General features: G+C 36.7%; 1 protein-coding gene across 1 annotated transcript in view; it reads right to left on the reverse strand.

Annotated features, from left to right (window-relative positions):
* The window catches only part of ADSS2 (adenylosuccinate synthase 2), a 36,244-nt gene that overhangs the window by 4,916 nt on the left and 10,740 nt on the right, over positions 1 to 20,588 (reverse strand). The window contains exons 2-11 of the mRNA XM_057414459.1: positions 13,831 to 13,933; positions 11,358 to 11,426; positions 10,578 to 10,628; positions 8,364 to 8,430; positions 7,102 to 7,209; positions 6,723 to 6,804; positions 5,410 to 5,536; positions 2,586 to 2,740; positions 2,036 to 2,160; positions 879 to 976 (exon numbers count right to left, since the gene is read on the reverse strand). Of these exons, the coding sequence (XP_057270442.1) occupies positions 879 to 976; positions 2,036 to 2,160; positions 2,586 to 2,740; positions 5,410 to 5,536; positions 6,723 to 6,804; positions 7,102 to 7,209; positions 8,364 to 8,430; positions 10,578 to 10,628; positions 11,358 to 11,426; positions 13,831 to 13,933 (985 nt within the window). The remainder of the gene's footprint in view (positions 1 to 878; positions 977 to 2,035; positions 2,161 to 2,585; positions 2,741 to 5,409; positions 5,537 to 6,722; positions 6,805 to 7,101; positions 7,210 to 8,363; positions 8,431 to 10,577; positions 10,629 to 11,357; positions 11,427 to 13,830; positions 13,934 to 20,588) is intronic.

The raw sequence follows: 20,588 nt of genomic DNA on the forward strand, positions 1-20,588 counted from the left end.
AAACCCTGAGGTAACAGTTAGAATGGAAACCAGCACCCGTGCACACATTGGAAAAATCAGAAAGCCCAATCCTTGGTATGTTAGTTAATGCTCTTTTTTTTCCTGGAGTACCTCTACTATAGCAAACTGAAAATCCATGAAAACAGTGTTTGGTGACATTTGAATACTTTAACATGCAGGTACATTTTTCAGGTAAAAATGATCAGTAAAATGACCATTGTCCTCCTCAGGAGTTACAGTTTCTGTCATGCTAAGCTGAGGTATGTCAGTCCTGCATTAGAAAGTAGTCTTCCTTTCATCTAAACTAACTGCTCATTTCCTCCTCCACCCCTCTTTCCTCTTTTCTATTGCATAGGTATAACGGGTTTTTGGCTGCTTTGTAAACTATTAAAGGAAACTGAACTGTCAGATGAATAACCCAAGGAGAGAAAAACCTGGCTTTTCAACTGGATCAGATCTCTCATGTGGTTCACCACACGCTTAAAAGAAGATTTGTTCTGCTAGAAGAGGGGATGAATACAGTAGTGGGAATAAGACACGGGGACACTGGATTTAGAGTGTGAAATAAGCTTCCAAATTAGCTTGAAGGTAATGCAGGCTGTATTAAAAGAAAGAGATAAAACCATAACAGCATTTACGTTTAAGAGGCTTTATATAGCACTTTGCATCTTTTAGTAGACAAATGACAGGATTTGGTACAGGTGTCTTTTTGGGTGAGAGTACAGGTGTGGTACAGCGTGTTTCTGGTGCATCTGGGAACACATTAATGGCTTGATGCTGAAGCAACACATTCCCGCTATAACTTTTACAAGACAAATGCATTTAAGTATCAAATTACATTTCACCAAAATCTAAAATTGTTAAACAAGCAGTCTTACCAGGAAAATGAGGTATGATTTCACCATCTAGTTTGTACGCAACACCAATTTTGATTTCTGGAAATACATCCAAGATATCCAATTTGGTAAGTGCCAATCTATAAAGAAACATTACTCCAGTTAAAGAAGTTCAACAGCTTTCAACTCTCATCGCACTGTAAAAATACCAAAAGAAAAATTGTTTCCTGCACATTGCAATAAACTCCCTTTCCCTAGAAAAACAGCTTGTTTGGCATTAATCAATTTATCTGGTGTGACTTAAAAAAGGGCGAAAAAAAAATAAAAGAAGAAAACTTTAAGCAGCCTTTTTTTTTAATCTAGTCCTTAAGGAAAATGGCACAATTCAAAGAACAGCTATTCACCAATTAAAATGACTGGTCTATAGATTTAAGTGTTAGAATTTTAATTGAACAGAGTGCTGCCAAGATACTTGATGACCAGTCATTTGAGATGGTTTCATAGCATGATGCCTGTTGATGTCTGTTGCTGTCCTCTGCCAAATGTTCCTATCCTACAGTGAAGGCAGAAAATAATCAAACACTGGCTCTGTAAATACCTGGCTGCATCCTATTTTAAATAAAAAATACAAAGGACAAGAAAAACACAGAGTTAAGTAAAGAATGCATTTACAGTCTGATCTACTAGGAATTTCATACCGGTTTTGTTTCAGATATGTATTTTTCATTATAATTAAAATCTCAAATTCATATCCAAATATTCTGTTTCCAAACACATACAGCTGAAGATACTGATAGGTTCCCATCTGTCTTACTTTGAAAACAAACTAACCCCACTCCACAAAGGACATCAGGTTTTAAGGCCCTTGCAAAGTATTTGGTTTGGTGTGTGGCAGAGCCTGGGGTCACTTGAAGCTAAGTACTAAGATCTGTAGGGGCTTCTTGGATCACTTTAAGTAGGAAATAATGATGTACTACAAGTAAAAGGAAAGAAGAATTTACAGACATGAAAATGTCAAATATAGAAACATTTAATACTAGGAAAAACTAGGGACAGTTAATTTATCAAAATATCAAAACAATCAACAAATCAACACTAACAGTCTGAATGTGACTAACTAGGCTATCTACCATTTACAATAATCTGTAGCATTTCATTATTTTATGTCAAGTTACCAGCAAAGTATCAAAACAACTCACGCAGTAAATCCATTAATCATGTAGGCATATCGGAGTAACACAAGGTCCAGCCAGCCACATCTTCTCTTTCTACCAGTGGTCACACCAAACTCTTTACCTCTTGCTTGCAGCAACTCTCCAATTTCCTAACAAAGAGTAATACTACTACATGAGCTTTTTTGAAATTAATATTTGCAATACATGATGCAGGTGCACACTTACCATCTTACAATACTGTAAATTACTTTTAAAGTTCTTCCCCAATTTTTTCACAAAGTTGTCCACTGCGATGAAAACAAGAAATGCAAAATGCTACTTCTAATTCAAGAATATGCTATTTGAGCCAGTCTCTCAAAATTTGTCCCTGATCCAGCTTTCTATTCCACAAGAAGGTCTGAGAAAATGGCAATCAGATTTGGCAGTCCTGTAAACTCAGTCTAGAATCAGAAGAGTAAGACATCCAAGTACACCACCATCTACTTGCATTTAACCAGTAACACTGACTTAACAGACAGACACACCAAGTTATTTCACCCAGTTATAGGCCACAGCCAGGGCTGATAATACTCACATTATCTTGTTCTGTAGGAAAGGCACCAATTCCAACTCTTGTTGTATATGCTTTCACAACTCCATACACTTCCCCAACATTCTGTGGTGGCATGCCCAGGCCTGTACACACACCTCCAACCGTACAGTTTGATGAAGTCACAAAAGGGTATGTGCCTATTAAAACAAAACAAAACAAATTTTAAAAACTTACTAAAATACTGGTTTTAAACTCTTTTGGGGTTTTGGCTTTCGTTTGTTCGTTGGGTTTTTTTTTTAAGTATATCTAACCTGATACGGAACAGTACTTGCAGTGCACTTACCTGAACACTAAAAAAACAAAACACACAATAAACGTATTTTGCAGTCAAGAACATATTTAACCATCTCTTAGCCCTGTAGGTACACTGTCTGATCCTTCTTTATTGAAAAAGGCAGAAATACTTCCACTTATTTCAACCGATACAGAGGCCAGAAGTCGACTGCATAACTATTCTGAATAAACTGGTCAGCATATTATAAGGATAAGAAATTGTAAAGAAACGTGTAATTCTAAAAAGAACCATTTTGATTACACAATCAAGTAAAAAAAGTAGTGGTTTGGTTTTGTTTGTTTTTTTTTCCCTTCTTTTATATACCTATATATTTATTTTTCTATAAATAAATAAATAGATGATTCCTGGAATATAGTCTAGTTCATTAGTAGTGAGCTTGTCACTAGTTCCATATTCAGAGCTCATCTAATAAGCAGCCTGCATGGCAAAGAGGAAAGAGTTAAACACCTCAAAAACCTGAGGTATACACCTTTTTAAAAGTATTTTTTCTTAAATGAAACAATAAAAAAAAAAATTTTTAAAGTAAAAGTAGGGTGTTTTTTTTTATGCCAGTCCTTGGTTGCATTGAATTGCTTCAGCCACGAAGTAACTGCATGTAAATCAGAAAGTCTACCTTATGTTCCAGACTTTTTTTTTTTGTTTTCTCTTGGTATAAGAGTCAGGGATGGGTGAAGAAGGAACAGCCAAGACAAAAGGAACTAAAAGCAATACAGACAACTTTAAAATGTAAAAATTCTTCAGAGACTCTTCAGTGAGGTTTTGCTGACTAGCTTCAGGTATCTCTAGCTTATCTCAAATCTCTCAAGAGAAAAACACAGGGTTAGAGGTGATACCTAACAGCAGTTTGCAAACAGTAATTAGTCTTTATCTTTCTTAGGACACAGTAGTTGAGCTTTTCTTTACTGACAGGTAAATACAGCTAGTGAATGTCAGTACGACAACTCTTGCCGATTTTCAGCACTCAGCCTGGTATACTGATGTCTGTCCAACCCTAATGATCCTGTGATTCTGTGTTTATCCTCACTAAGTGTTAAAAACCACAAAAGATCACACCCACCCACCACACCTACAGCCTCAGGCACACCCACATGGAGCTTCCTTACTCACTCCAGAGAAGCTGGATGGGCTGCAAGGCTGGGTGAAGGTTTACCATCTTCACTGCCAACAGGCACACATTCGTAAAAGTCACTTCAGTGCTAAGGCTTCTGTGCACCAACGCACAGGAAATAGCCTCATTCAGAATGATCAATAATCAAATTTGCCATTGTTAAATTTTTTGGCTAGGACATTTCTATTATTATCCCATGTATCTACTCCACTTGTAATTATCTGCCTAAAGAGAGCAAAATATTCTGTGTGGGTCTCACAGCACAAGCAGGAGAAAATAAGTGACCCAAACAACACTATGCATATTGTAGACATACCTGATGGGTTTCAGACTGTTTTCTATACTTATATGAAATCTAAAACTCTCACCACTTACAAAAAAACATCTTCCCCTACAGTTTTCTGCAAATATCTCACTTTTGCATCAAGCATTTCCCTGTGACAGGGAAGACTTCTTATTTTTATTTACTAAAAAAGGAGATTTCTTCCAATACTCGAAAACTTGATACTCACAGTGACTAGTTTTAAACATATATTCCTCTTAAAAGAGGACGTATTCAAACTCTGTGTTTGAAAATGCCCTATTATGAGAACTCCTATCAGTTGACAGCAGAGTGCATGCCAATGTTGTATTTGTTTGACAGTAGTCCTTACAGACTTCAATTTCAGGCTTAAGCATCTTTCCAACAACAGAATAAGGATGTGCTAACAAGGCTAGTGAAACTGCAGAAAAACATGACAAAATGCAGGAGGCCATCATACTGGCTGCTTATGAGTACACAGAGGTATAATAATTTATCTGTCCTTAGAATACAGTAACAATCCTATTAAAAAAAAACCTGCTTCTATCAAGAGGCTTCTAAATTTATCATTAAAATCACAGTATTTTAGAAAAACTACACCATTTATAACTTCAAATTTATTGGGATAATCTTTTCATTCTTGCCTCATTAGCAATCCAGATTCCTTACATCGTGAAAGTGAAAAAATGTTATATAAAGGGGTTAAAAAAAACCTCCACAAGCTGATTCTTCAAAATTTTGTATATATACTCTGCCTCTCAAAGCTCTCAATTTTTCTTACGTGTTTTCCATAGATGTAGTATACTGTAACTGTGAGTTATTTCATATGAAACTTACAGACACTGAAGTAACAGTATACTACTTAAGAAAAGTCGCCCAATCTTTACTGTCATTCAAATAGTTAATATTGGGAGAGTCTAAAGCTTTTTGAAAGAATGAAAAATTCCCCTCTAATTATTTGCTAGTCATAGAGAGAGTACTGTTCTTCAAAAATATAAACCCCTTCTGTCATAAGAACAGCTATGCAGAAAATAATTTTTAGTGTTTCTCTTTCACAACATAAGTATATAGCAACAAGTTTCTCAATAAAGGTTACACCTACCAAAATCTATGTCCAGCAGTGCTGCATTTGCACCTTCTACTAATATCTTCTTTGGTGGTCCATGTAAAGCCTCATACATGAAATAAACACCATCCTTCACCATTGGTTTTATTTTTTCCATGAAGCCCTAAATAATATAAAACACAATTGCACAGTGTAATTTCATTATGATAAAACCAGCCAGAGTACAAGTGCTATTGCTTCCTCATAACAATGCTCTTACTCCTTTTGAAAAGAAAATGAAGAAAGGCTAAATATGCCATTACATGTGAACAGAGGAAGAATTTACACATTTATGCTCCTCCTAGGAGGAAAGAAAGAAAAAAAAAAGGGGGGGGGGGGGGAGGAAAAAAAAGGGGGGCAGTAAAGAAAAAATAACAAAGCAAAATTAAAACTTTTGAAATGCTTTAGAAATATTCAAGCTTGAGTACAATCACAACACTGTACTGTACTTGGTATTTCATTTTCAAGCGTTTGAAATTTCTCCCCAAAAACTAGCATGTAAGGAGTGCTGGCAACCTAAAGCACACAATCGTAAAGCAGCATTAATTTGTGATGTATATATCACATACCTGTGTATATATAAATATATATATGCACAGATATGTTTGTAAGTGAAAATAGAAGGTTATCTATTGGAATTTAGGGTCAAATGCCAGAATGCCACTGAGTAGCTGTATCTAAGAAGCCAGGTAAACACTTGTTACACAGCCTTTTCCCCTGTACGAACATACGGAAGTTCTCATGCAAACAATTCACTCCACATGAAATAAAACACTTTGCATTCAGAATTTAATCAAATGCATTAGCATAAAACAAATGCTAATTGCAAAGTCCTGAACCTACAAATGCATACTATGTTTCCACCCTAACAACAAACTTCAGATATTCTTTAATGTGTATTAGGTAAACTATAATCCATTACAAACCACCCAAAACTCTAACTGTTTTTTAGGTCTACGTATTGACAAAAACATACAACTCTAGTGCAATAGGTATTATTTAAAGTAAACCAAACTTAAGTACTAAGAACTCCCAAGCAAGTGGAAGTCAAAACCAACTCTCCCTATATGAACCTTCTACTTAAAAGTTCGTAGTATCTGTCTTGAAACCGAGTCTTGACATGCTGCATAAAACAGGGTGAAAAGTGTCTTTAAAGCAACTAGCAGACTCCTTAAAATTGATACATACCAGTTTCCCATGTTATATGTTTTAACTCCTCACACAAGCATGAATATCAGTCACCAAGAAGTTTACGTATCAAGTAACTGCACACAGTGATTGTATCATTTAACAGATAGAAGCAGGCTTACCTTGAGCTTTTTCAATTCCCCATCAATATCTATCTCTAAGGTAGGATAAATCGCTTTATACTGATTGGCTAACACTTTGAACCTGGAAGGCAAAAATGCTTCACTAAGGTTTTTTGTTTGTTTTCCTCCTCAAGCCCGCACCAACCTTAGGTTTTACTGGTTACACATCTACAACTATTTGGTGGTAAAACGATTTTCAACAATAAAATATTTTAATAAATATAAATAATTTAACAAAATTATGAATAAGATTATATTCGTATTTTAGAATAAATTTTAATCAAAAAAGTAACAGCAGTCAGGTGTAACTGCTTATCCAGGATACTACCCAGAAAACGAAAACTGTGTTTACAATTGTGCATTACAATACAGAAATTACCTCTCTGAAAAGTCATCAAAATCAGCAACAAGATCACACATTCTGAGTCCACTTCGAGCTGCTTTTGAAGAATATACTGGACCAATTCCTTTTTTGGTAGTTCCCAAACTTTCGAAAGATAACAACAGGAGTTATTTTTGATATAAAACTAAGGTGCTTTTTCTTTAAAGCTAATACATCTTTGGCATAAAATGAAATGCTGTTACACATAGTGGCCAATAAACAAAACAAAACACCGTCTATTCTTCCATATATATATATATATATATATATATATATATATATATGTATGTTCTTTCTGTTTACTCTTTAATTCCTAAAATAACAGGTAATGAGACAGCTGGTACAACTCAGTTGAGTGTGAAAATGACCCAGTGGAAAAATAACTGACAAGTTATCACTTGACAGCAACCTATGTGAAACGAGATATGCCCAAATCAGATACTCTCTTAAAGATTACTGTCAGGGATGATACCTCTTAGACGTCTCAGCGAGGAAGACTGAACTGCTTTTCATCCACACAGACAAATTTCCAACAAAGATTCAGTTTACTGGTATCTCAGAAGGTTATAGTGATACACGAGTTTCCAGCTGTAGACATGTCACACCGATAATTCTACCAGCTTTTTCCCCATCCCAAGAACTAACATACTACATGGAAATCACAAGTTAGAAACATAGGTGCTAGTTTCTAGAAGTTTCAAAACCTTCAGAAAGTCAGTAGCAGCATGTAGTAGAAAATGTGAACATTTACATGCACTTCTGACAATCACAGGATTACAGGATGGTTTTGGTTGGAAGGGACCTTAAAGATCACCCAGTTCAAATCCCCCTGCCATGGGCAGAGACTCCTTCCCCTAGACCACATTGCTCAAAGCCCTGGCCAATCTGGCTGGACAATGAAGCATCACAAGATACCAAACTGGTCATATCAGACCTTACAGTTATTTGGAGACGATAATGGGGCCCTTTAATCTTCATAACCAGAAATATATTTTTACACAAGGAAATACCTCCAGGAAACAACATATCAGGAAGCAGGAACCATTTTTACAAAGGAATTAGGAATTTCTTTGTAAGGCAAAATCCCAAGACACAACCCTTTCATTCAGGATATAATCTTTTGGTAGCCACGCTGGGGGACAGAAGCGTAATAAATGATCCCTGCTAAAACTCTATGACAAACAATAACAGAAACCCAGTGTAATAAGTCATATGTTTGTACTAAGTCATCCCATGTTTGACAAAATAAAACTACCTACTTTTTTCCTGCTTGTTCTTGCCTCTGTTGTTCTTGGATGCCATCAGCAGCTTGGTGGAAATCAAATACTAAGAAAATAAGAACAGCTTAAGTAGAAAATTCATGTGAAGGAAATTACTGTACCAGCAATGATTTCTTCAACCAACATTAGCCCTGTTTATCAATGTAGAAAACAAAAATACACACACTGCAGATGCAAATAAAAAGTTTTTTCTTCTCTTTTTCAGGTTACATTTTTTCCACAGGAAAGAGTTCTGAAGTTCTGGTTTTTTTTTAAATTGTTTATTTGGTAGAATACTTGCAGACTGTGTATACATTTCCCACAGAATAACTAAGTCATTTCAGTTTTGTAGTGGCCCCAAAGAATGTATGGACAACAGACAGAAAACATGCAGCTGAAAAAAAAACCCCAAAAAAGCAGGTTATAGTAAAAAGCATCGCACTTCTAGAATTTGAAGTGGGATCATTAAGTTCACATTCTCACTCATTCTACAGATTTCTTAATGACAACATCAATTAAAATACACTTGGAAATACAAAAGCTCCCAATAACATGTTATGTAAACAGAAGTCATCTTTACAAGCCCTAATTATTTTAAGGCATTACATATCATTAGTGACAAAGATTATGCAAAGTATGCCTTGCACCAGTTCTTTGGCTTCCATGAATGAAAAAAAAAAACCAAACCCTGTAAACAAATGACAAGACTCATGTCAAATATAAGCAGGTTGGCAGAAGCCACCTTATTTTCCTTAAGTACTATCTCCCAAAAGTTAAACAACTAGTCTACACATTACACAGGAAAGACTGAAAACTTGCAAGAAACAGACACATTTAATAAGTACTCTAGTCTCTTTAGAACAAGCATGGCATTCCATCTTTGCCTTACCAATTCATTTTTGTGTTTATTTCCACATATCCCCATAATTTAAAACACCAAATTAACCCCAGAAGCTTGACCCTATTTTTGGTTGATCTTCGTGTTACAGACTTTCACAGATACCTAACACCCATTTTAGAGAAGGCATATTTATTGAGGCAACATGTCCAAACCATTATCTAAATCGAAGCATTCTGAAAATTCACTTATGTTAAGAAGTTGAACAATTATGAGTGATAGTCAGTTACTGGCCCTTCTTACTTAGGACCTGTTTAGCTATGAAAACTTCACAGCATTGCCACTGCAATCTAACCATTGCAGAACATCCTTTCTAATAATCCAGTAATTTCCAAGTAATTCACCTACAGTGATTCTACTCCCAGGAAGGATTTTAGTAAGTTAGGAACAGTCTCTCAGCTACTTAAAACCCAGCAGTTACTCAAAACTGAAAACATATTTATTCTGAAATAATATGTCCACACACTAAGCTGTTCCAATTATTTTTTTTAAATGACAAATCCTTTTTTCCAGTGTTACAAGCTTTTAGCTGAGAAAGACCTAAAATGTTTGCATCTTCAGAAGATGACTACCAGACCAGCAATAAGTCCATTTCCTAATACACACAGTTACCTAACTATTAAGTTACAATATCTAAAGATCTAATTTAAAGGATGAATTTATGTAATAAAGATGTCCTAAGAGTGATAAAGGAAGAGCCTCTGGAGCTCTGTGTTGGTGGTTTGGCTCCAGGCTCTAACTGTAGAGTTTTCTGGAACACAGGCTGGAACCAACACTAGTGATGAGCTCCCTGCAGGAGGGCAGCAGCTACGCTCTCCATCCCTATAGAGTCCTTCCCATAAACTCTCCTTTCTTAAGTATGTAGCAATTTACTTGACAGGGAGCCGGTTAGTTTTGAAGTCATGCCCAGACACATGGCTTCCCAGCAGAAAAGTTGCTATAAGCAATGCTGCTGCACCAGAGAGGTAAATGAATCCTTCAGTCAACTAACTTCTGAACTGCTTCTTGACTACTCTGCATCTCTAATCATTAGTCTGGAAAGTGAACCTGCTTTCCTGACTAAGTTATGCTTATGGAATAGGATTAAACAGTCATTAGAATATAAACCCGGGAGGGTCCCAAGTGGTGAATTATTTTTCTCTAGGATCTTCAAGAAACCAAAGCAGCATATGGAGACTTAATCCAAAGAAAGTACATACCTATACAAAGAGATGGCTAAAAATTGTCATGCTTTTACTGCCAGGGAAAGGCCAGAGGAAACACAGATTAACAAAAACACAAATCAACAAAAAACCAAACCACAAACAGACACTTACCAATGTGAGCTCTGTCAGAAATTATTAGTCTCTTTTCCCAGCCTTCTAGCCCTTAGAAGACAAAATTAAATAGTTCAAATGAGTTCATTTTTGTCTTCTGATGTGTAAAGGATAAATACTTCTCATGTTTAATCTTCAGTCAATCTGTTTAAAGATTGAGCAATGACATCCCAGAGGAAAAAAAACCCAAACATTTCAGTAATTAAAACTTGGCATTAGCCTATAAAGCTGAAAGTCAGGTTTATTCTGAGAGAGAATTCTAGCTATTCTACTAGTTCCTCGATTTCAGTAATCAACTAACAGCCTGTTAGTTTTTTAGTCATCTAGACTACTGATTTACCTTACTTCTAGTAGGCTGCTGCCAAGCACAGCCATAGACATGACAGAAAGCATCTAAAAACCAAGCTCTGAATCAAGAAGTGATTACCACAGCACTTGTTTACATTAATATGAATCAAACTGTACACTAAGGTAAAGAGGTAAACCGACTATGAACAGGTGACACTGTTCATACAACACTTTAACAAGTTGTTTCACTTCTTAAATTCACTGTTTTAAGAAAAGAAAAATGTCTGCAGATAATGCATATTTAGAACATGTTCTCTTCTGAAACTGTACAGCAACTCCTTCTGTCTGTCTTCCCATAAGGGTCCCTCCACAGCAGCTGAATGGAGTTCTGGAAAAACACACTGTACGTAATCTCTGCAGAGGCATCCTCTACCTAAATCTTTTGAGGAGCCCATGAACTCTTTTAAGAGTAATATCTTAAAATTTTCTCACCTTTTCCTTTCTTTAAGTTTTTTTCAGCTTCTTCAAAGAGTCCTGGCAAATGAATTACGACACCATTTCCTGAAGAAAACCATTAACAAAATCTATCAAATCATGTTGAGCATGAAAGAAGATATTCCAAACAATTCAAAGACACTTCAGGTTCTGTATGCAGAGTATTTTATTAAACTTTCAAGACATTGCAATTTTTACTCTTAGGAATTTTAGAAGACTGATTTAACCTAAACTGTGTATTTTTAACTACCTGCATTGAATCTTTTTAATAAACTCAACAAACTTTCTGTTTAGATCAGGACAAACAGTAACAGCATTGTGGGACAGTCCAGAATGCAACTTCCTCTTCCTCGTATCTAAAATTAACGTCCCTCTTTGTACTTCATTTTAATAACCCTATTGTTTTTTTCAAAAGCTTAGCACATTTCTATCATCATTATAAACACTAGCATCCCCTCGGGCACTATTCTGCTGTAAATAGACACAGACTATTCCGTATATAGAGTTGGGGTTGTTAACAGCCTAGCAAAAATAACATAGGAAAAATCCATCTAAAAACCAAGCTTGCTTTCCTACAGCTATCACACTGCTTAGAAAAATATAGGTTATACAATTAACTAGCTTTTACAATTAAATAACTAGCATCACTGATACCAAAGAAAGAGCATTTCCATATAGTGAAACTAAACCATCTTAAACTCAAACCAAACTCAGTAGATCCAAAACTATTAGCGTAACAACATCTGGCTAAAGAATGAAGGGACCTGCCATTTGAAACTGCTGCCATACTGCGTAAAATGCTTTTATGCATGTGGAATTAAAGCCAAAATATGCAGTATTTAAGACTTCTTCTATGGACTATAAGCTTCATGGCACAGTCCTGCTCAATAGTAATAATCTATTATAATGGAACTATAATAGGGAACCTATAAATCCTTTCCCTAAGTGGAATCCTAAGCCAGATAATTTTTTTTTCCAAAAGAGACTTTAAACAAGGCAGACCTAAAGGAAGCTAGAACAACAAACTTCAAAACAGACAAGACCAAGAGACAGCAAATACAGACAAGAGTATTTGTAAAAAGCTCTCTCCTGCCTACTGTACTTTTAAAAGATGGGGTCTCTCCTACTCAGCTCTGAGTTCACTAACAAAACATGGCAAATGGGCATCCTCTTTTTACTGATTAAGAGCAATAACCTATTAAAGAAACATACTACAGTAACACATCAAAAGAGACTACTACAATCATCTGCCATGCCCTCAAAGCTAGAAGTAATTCAGATGCCAACCTCCCCTTCATCAAAGGGAATATATTTACATGCCCAATAGTTCAATTTCTGTACAAGTATTAGGCAGGTCAAGTTGATCCAGAACTATCCCACTACCAAGTCACAAGAAAAGAGGCAAGTAAGAAGTTAAAGCTGACTGTAAGTATACAGTCACTACAAGGTGGACCCAAGAATTCAGCGAGGACTGTTTATTAATCAAGTAAGTAGTGACAGAGGCTCTTTAGTTGCTATGCTATTTAGCAAACTGTCAATGACCAATTACTCCCGGTACACATACAAAGCTGAGAGACAAGACTACGGGTTCAGAGCAATCAGGAAGAAGTAACAGGAAGAGCTTGGCAATAAAGTCCTGATTTGGAGAAGTACACTATGTAAGGGACAGGAGTTCTGGGTATCAGAAAAGCAGGATGAAGTGCTGATAGGTCGTAGCCTTCAGTGACCCAGAGACTCACCTGATATGCAAACAAGCACATGCATTGTTACAACATTGTGTAGACATGGTTTATATTTACCTTCATTTTTGAAGGAAATTTTGAGGGCTACACAACACTGTTAAGTACATTGGTCATACATATGTAATCCAAAAAAAAAAACCAAACCAAACCAAACCACAAAAACACATAGGATAGGAAACAGGATACCAAGAGAGGGAGGTAGGTAAGTAGGCTTGTAGACAAGACAATCTAAACCTCCTTTTCATATCACAGATCCTGACAACAGAGTACTACCACTGCCTTCAACCTTCTAATAAACTCTCCCAAAAGGACTTCTTGGTAAGAACTACATAGTGCAGTCTTTTTTTGAGCATTCATTTCACAATCTAATGGGAAAGGGAGGAAAGTTCTATGCTTCAAATAGTACTTTGAGTTACGTAGCAGGGCTGAAGATTAAAACAGAAGGGAGGAATTCTGAGAATAAAAGAAATAACTGGTGGAGAAAATAAGAGGGAATGGGAGAATAAAGATTAATACTGGGCAGGTATCTGTATACAATGATAGGCCAGGTAAAAAGAAACCTCTGTAATCTAAACTTCACAATTGAGTTAAGACAGTATTAAGATAGTAGAGCAGTTCAGGTCAATGACAATTTGAGGTAGAAAAAAAAAATCCTTATCCTGTAATTCTTCCAAGAAGAAGTCTGTAACTACAGTGCTGTCTATTGTTTTTAGAGATACCTCACTTACCAATGAATGCAGTGACTTTTGGATTGATGATGCCACTTGGCAGAAGATGAAAGTCATACTCCACAGAATCCACAACAACTGTATGTCCTGCATTATTGCCTCCCTAAGGAAAAAAAAAGATAAAAAAGGAAAAAAAGCAGTGTTGTTAATTTTTGATATTAAAGACAAATGAAAGAACATCTCAGTATAGAAATGGAATAAACTGGTTCCAGCTCCAATTCTGCAGCTTTCACTTTTGTTATTGACAAAAGATCTTTCACAGATCTCCTTCTCCCAGAAAATCAGCTCAACTTGTTTTGTCAAACTCAACAACTTCAACATCAGTATTATTTGTCATACAGACTTTGGACCTTATTTTGGTTCATAAAAAGTACAAAAGTTTGGAGTAAGATTAAAATGTTCCTAAAAATTCTCAGAAGCATAAACAGTCTAGAACAAGCAAACATTTCTAAAAGCTATCATCAGTTTTACTAGCTTCCTATTAGTTATGGAGAGTAAATATTAAAAGTCCCAGAAAAAAAAAAACAAAAAAACCACCCCCAAACCACCAGCTATTGGGAAAGATAAGTCTAGCTGTTTGACAACATGCAGGCTTGTTATTCTGAATTTTGGGTTGGGACTTTTGTGTGTTTTTCTATGACTAATAACCAGCAAATAACCATTCTATACCTCCTCAGCAATGAGAGGTCTGTAGTAGTACAAGTCACTTATATCTGTAACATGGTGTTCAGGATTAAATCTAGAGGCAACTAAGACAACTGTGGTTTTGTAAGTCACAGAAAACCATTTACACCAAAATAACACTTAACATTTCTAGTCTTTTTCATTACCACAAAGAGAGTATTATGACAGTGTTAAACTGCAAAATACAGGAAGAAACCTGTGACCAAGTCTTAAAGAGAGTCAAGAGAGGCTTACGAAAATAAAGATTACAAAACAGTTACCAAATTTCCCCGGTTGTTTGTTGTACTTTTGTTGTACTTTTTTGTTGTTGTACTTTTACACTCTCTTGTGACCAAGTCATTTGTGTAAGACAAGGCTACAGACAAAATGATTCTGTCTGTGACAACTACAGGAACATCCTTTACAGGCACCTTGCACCAGAAATAAACAAACTGCTTCACAGATTCCTTAAAGGAAAGCCTTCTAATCTAAGCCTTCTTTCAGCACAAGGCAAACTGAAGAAAGGCATTATATGAGAAGAATTAAAAAGAAACTACATGAAATACTAATCTATGGAATTATAAATCTGAAATATTTCTAAATAACTGTAACAGGAGATCTGTTTTTAAGCAATGGACTCAACAGCTACTCACTACTTCTGCAACGCTTACAAAAGCATGAATGCAATACATAAAGCTATATATCTGACATTACAAATAAAGAATATTCCTGGATATCAAATACTTGTGCCAGTATATAAACAAACACACCACAGGTAAAAGCCTAATCTCAGTGAAGTTAGCAGTGAAAATTCTGGTAACTTCAGCTTCATTTATGTGAAGACTTACACCCAGTTCCACATCCTCCTGAAACAGAGGGAAGACTAACAAACCTTCACCCAACAAACAAATGTCGAAATCTAACAAAAGTTTTAGTAATTTAATAAATTAGTAATATAATTTGGAGCTTTTCCATGTAGTGAACAGTACTCTGAAGAAGTTGTAAGGATCGCCGGATGCAGATGGTTTTCACTGCAAATGATCTAACTTAATGACAGAATGCCAAATTTTCAATTCACAACATGGGAAACTTATTGAATGCATAAATATAGCAAGCCTTTCAAGTTTATTTTTAAAAGAAAATAATAAATGTTCAGGAATAACCTTCCTCCTCCCATCCTTTCTACTCAACAGCAGCTACTAAGGAAGATAATTTAGCGGTCTACCAACTCTACAGTCATACCTGATTAAAAAGGATGTTAACTAGCTACATTAGCACACAGATTATTTACAACTATTTTTGAAATGCAATGCTGATACTCCAGGGCTACTGCAAGTTATTCAAAGATTAGAACAACTAAGTTATACACATACATAAAATATACAAGCTTTTTTCCAGTTAGAGAAGACACTGGTTTTCTACTCAGTGTTTGAGAACCTAAACAAAACCTTTCTTGGAGAAGAAAAATAGCTATGTACTAAGGTAGTATTTACAGTCAAGTAAATCTGCTGAAAGTGGTAGTTATCTTCTTCCTCATCAGGTTCCTTCAAATTATTTCTTTCTACTAGATGGTAATATAAGTCTAGACAAATTAAACATGAGCAATGAAATGCTTTAAATGAAAATTCAATAAGTAAGTCTAAGTACAACACTGAAGTAGTAGTAATTTACAAATGGGAAGACTAGTCCAAAGTCCCCCACTGCAGCATAAATAAACTGGAGTAACCCATAAGCAACACTAAGATTAGTCAATGACTATTCAGTTTAAATCCCCTATTAACTGGATTTAATTTTCTGGTTTGCTTCTAAATTCATTTGGAAAAAATGGAAAAAAAAAAGTTCTCTAGCATCATAAATGTCAAATAAAAAGAATGAAAACTTGTCCATTGCAGAGATCAGAGATCATGATTAACACTTAATTCTTAGTCTCATAAGGTTTGTAAAGCTACCTAAAGTTCAGTGGCCATGTCTGCTTAAGTAAAGCACGTAGTATGCAGACTCGGACTCTTTAATCATGACAACATAGCTGCTGGGTTTTGGTGGTGTCAAGACTTCTCTGTTGTGCTGCTGAGTGACACCAAGGTGTGTTGGTTCCATGCTCACTAATAAATACCCCATGTCCAACAGAATAAAAAATGGCACCTTTGAAAAACTTGAACTACATGCACAGCACAGTTCATCTAGAAGCAAGCTAGTTATATATACATCTGCATGTTTACTGTGAGCAGTTACACTCCAGGTGATTTTGCTAGAGACCTACGAGGAAACTTGACATCACTTGCGAACTGTCAGTTGAACATACTTTTAGGCCACACTTAGACCTCAAACTTTCCAAATGCTTCTTTTCAGACTCAAATTTGAATCTCAGAACTTAGTTGTTTATAATATTATGATGCCTATGACATGAAAAGGTGCTGTTGATAGCAGCTGTCTGGTAGAACATTAAGACAGACCCACCCTGCTTAGGACGTCATTCTGTCAAAACACGTAACTTTGAGAAATATTTTTAATTTCAAACCATATTTTAGGAGAGCATTAAACCAAGAGCATTTCATGAATTCAGTTTTCAAAATTCTGCTACTGATTTATAGGTAAAGTGTACCATAACCACAGAAGTGCATAGTTCACAGTTGGGAATCCTAATACATTAAAAGAATGGTCCACACTGCACACTTAGGGTGAACTAGCAGTAAAGTGTACACATGTTGTGTGCTCTGACATTGCACAACACAGGTTCGATAAACAATTCTAATTATAGAAACCTCTACTTGGAGTTCTAGTGGTGGCAGGGTGAAGGGGTGGGCTGTTGTTGTTGTTAGGTTATAGGATGAGTTTGGTTTAGGTTTTTCTTCCTCCTCCAGAAATAGATGATAACGCCAACATTTTTGTGCTGTAGGCAACTATTGCTTCTGGGCATAATTCAAGGTATGAACTGATGAATTCACTCCTGACGACTTCAATGCCTTCCATCCAGATTTCTCACTCCTCCTCCCTCATCACACTACACCAAAACAGAGATCAGTTAGGTCAAGGTAACACTCCTTTGAGTCAATTGTTTAAACATTATTAATGGAGAACTGTGGAATTTATTTTCACTATTAAACAAAGTTCATGCTCAAATGTATAAAGCTTTGCCAGAGGGAAATTAACATACACAAGCAATTTTGAGGCTGGCCATACTCCCCAATTAACTAAATATAGTCTACCATATAGAAACATAGAACACTTAGGGCTGGAAAGGACCTTAAGATCATCTAGTTCCAACCCCCCTGCCATAGGCAGGGACACTTCACACTAAACCATATCACCCAAGGCTCTGTCCAACCTGGCCTTGAACACCACCAGGGATGGGGCATTCTCAACTTCCCTGGGCAACCCATTCCAGTGCCTCACCACCCTCACAATAAAGAACCTCCTCCTTATATCCAATCTAAACTTCCCCTGTTTAAGTTTTAACCTGTTACCCCTTATCCTATCACTACAGTCTCTAATGAAGAGTCCCTCTACAGCATCCCTTAGGCCCCCTTCAGATACTGGAAGGCTGCAATGAGGTCTCCACAGAGTCTTTTCTTCTCCAGAATGAACAGACCCAACTTTCTCAGCCTATCTTCATACGGGAGGTGCTCCCTGATCATCCTCAGGGCCCTCCTCTGGACTTGTTCCAACAGTTCCATGTCCTTTGCGTGTTGAGAACACCAGAACTGCACACAATACTCCAAGTGAGGTCTCACAAGAGCAGAGTAAAGGGGCAGGATCACCTCCTTCAACCTGGTGGTTATGCTTCTTCTGATGCAGCCCAGCATACGGTTGGCTTTCTGGGCTGCGAGCACACACTGAAGCCGGCTCATGTTCATTTTCTCATTGACCAACACCCCCAAGTCCTTCTCCGCAGGGCTGCTCTGAATCTCTTCTCTGCCCAACCTGTAGCTGTGCCTGGGATTGCTCGGACCCAGGAGCAGGACCTGGCACTTGTCATGGTTAAACTTCATGAGGTTGGCATCAGCCCACCTCACAAGTGTATCAAGGTCCCTCTGGATGGCATTCCTTCCCTCCAGCGTATCAACCGAACCACACAGCTTGGTGTCATCGGCAAACTTGCTGAGGGTGCACTCAATCCCACTGTCCATGTCAGCACAAAGATGTTGAACAAGACAGGTCCCAACACCGATCCCTGAGGGACACCATTCGTTACTGGTCTCCAGTCAACCTGCAGTTTGGGTACCGATCTCGGTACCCAAACTACAGGCTCTCTCCCAGTCATGTGAAAACTGAAACACCTTACCTTAGGCCAACACAGAGAGAGTGGCCAAGCTCATGGCAAGACCAAAAAATGCTTTTGCTCAGTCTGGAATACACTATTTGGATGTAACAAGAGGGTGGAGGACTTTAAAAACAAACAAAAACAAAAAAAAGAAAACAAACCCTGACACTATTTTCTTTGAGTGCTTCCTAAAAATATTTTTGTGATTTTTTTTTCACTGCTGCATTCTCCATGTTACAATATCAGCTACAGTATTGTAAACCTTTAGATCTGCCAGAACATCAGAATCAGAATTTTGAACCCGAGACTGTCTCTCTTAAAAGTAATTTAAGAAACTTTTTCATTCTCCACCCTAGACCTCCTATCCCCGACAGTTTCAACAGATATTAAGGAAAAAAAAAATTATAATTTTAAAAATAGTTATAATAATTAAAAAGCCCACCAACACTGAACCAGAACATGGTTTGGGTTGGAAGGAACCGTAAAGCTCATCCAGCGCCAATCCCCCTGCCATGGGCAGGGACACCTTCCACTAGACCAGGTTTCTCAAAGCCCCATCCAGCCTGGCCTTATCACCCTCATAGTAAATCATAATACCCTAAACATTTATCACTTAATTCTGATTTTTATCCTAACAACAACTGTGTATATAGTTGTTTATATAGTGAACTATGGTATTTTCTTAAGCGTATATTTATCACAGAGGAGACAGTGTTTTCTGTACACATAAAAACCCCTGCACACATCTTTCAAGACACACAGCAGAATTCTTACACTGCGTGAGCTTCTCATTTCAACAGACACAATCTAGAATACCACAACATTTTTTATTCCATGTCTTCTCATCCTGCAAATCACGCCAAAAGGTATCTGTTAGTTACTCGAAAATTTTCTTAACACAAAGGACACAAAGGTAGACAACAAACACAACAGAAAACCAAAGGCTGTATGCATCCCATAGCATTCCAATACTGTGAACTGGAAGCATATTGTTAGAAAGTATTAGGAAACAAAAATCAGTTCTTATTAATATTACATCAGAGACTAAGCTTTTAATAAATATAATATGCATAATGCTTATTTTTTGCTAATTTAACACTACGATATCTCTCTAGATTAGGTTATTACAAGGCTATTTAGGTAAAAATATAAATGATCTTCTCCCTTAAGTTCTAATAAAGCACACTCAGAAGAGAGAGCACTATTAAAAACAAAACCAACCAACCACACAAACAAAAAGACAAAACTATTTTTGTTATGGGGTTTTGTTTGTTTGTTTTTCTTTATATTAGAACACAGCCTCTGGACTTGAGCTCATTTCATCACAGAAAACTGAGTGTGTGGGAAAAATGCTAAACATGCCTTGTTAGAGAATAGGACATAAACCAGACTCTCCATCTAGCAACAAAGCAGCTACCCAAAACTAAGTCCAACAGGAACCAGTAACAGCATCCCTATCAAGAGGCTTACTACTTTGGAAGTCCTAATCATACCCTGCTTAGATACAGCACCACTTTTTTGTGCATGTCTCTCAAGGAACAGCATTGCTGTTTTAGCATACTCTTAGGTTTCCAAAGTTGGATTTTCAGAAAGCATCAGTCTTCTTTGCACTGTATTTTGAGGTAGACTAAAAAAAAAAAGTTAAAAGCATTCAGTTTGTTCTGTCTCCTTTACTTGCACTGTTTTTTCTCCTCTTATCTTTCAACCCAGTATTTGGAACAGCTCTCTCTCGTCTCCCTAATGATTCTTTGGTGACCGAGATCAGCCTTTCAGCAGCCCAGAGCTTTACAAAATTACAATGTCAAATTGTCTCACTAATTGAATTTCTCCAACT

The sequence above is a fragment of the Pezoporus wallicus genome, unplaced genomic scaffold, assembly GCF_028554395.1.
Source record: "Pezoporus wallicus isolate ANWC-B61680 ecotype Strahan unplaced genomic scaffold, APGP_CSIRO_Pwel_v1 contig_8042, whole genome shotgun sequence".
In the NCBI taxonomy this organism is placed as follows: Eukaryota; Metazoa; Chordata; class Aves; order Psittaciformes; family Psittacidae; genus Pezoporus; species Pezoporus wallicus.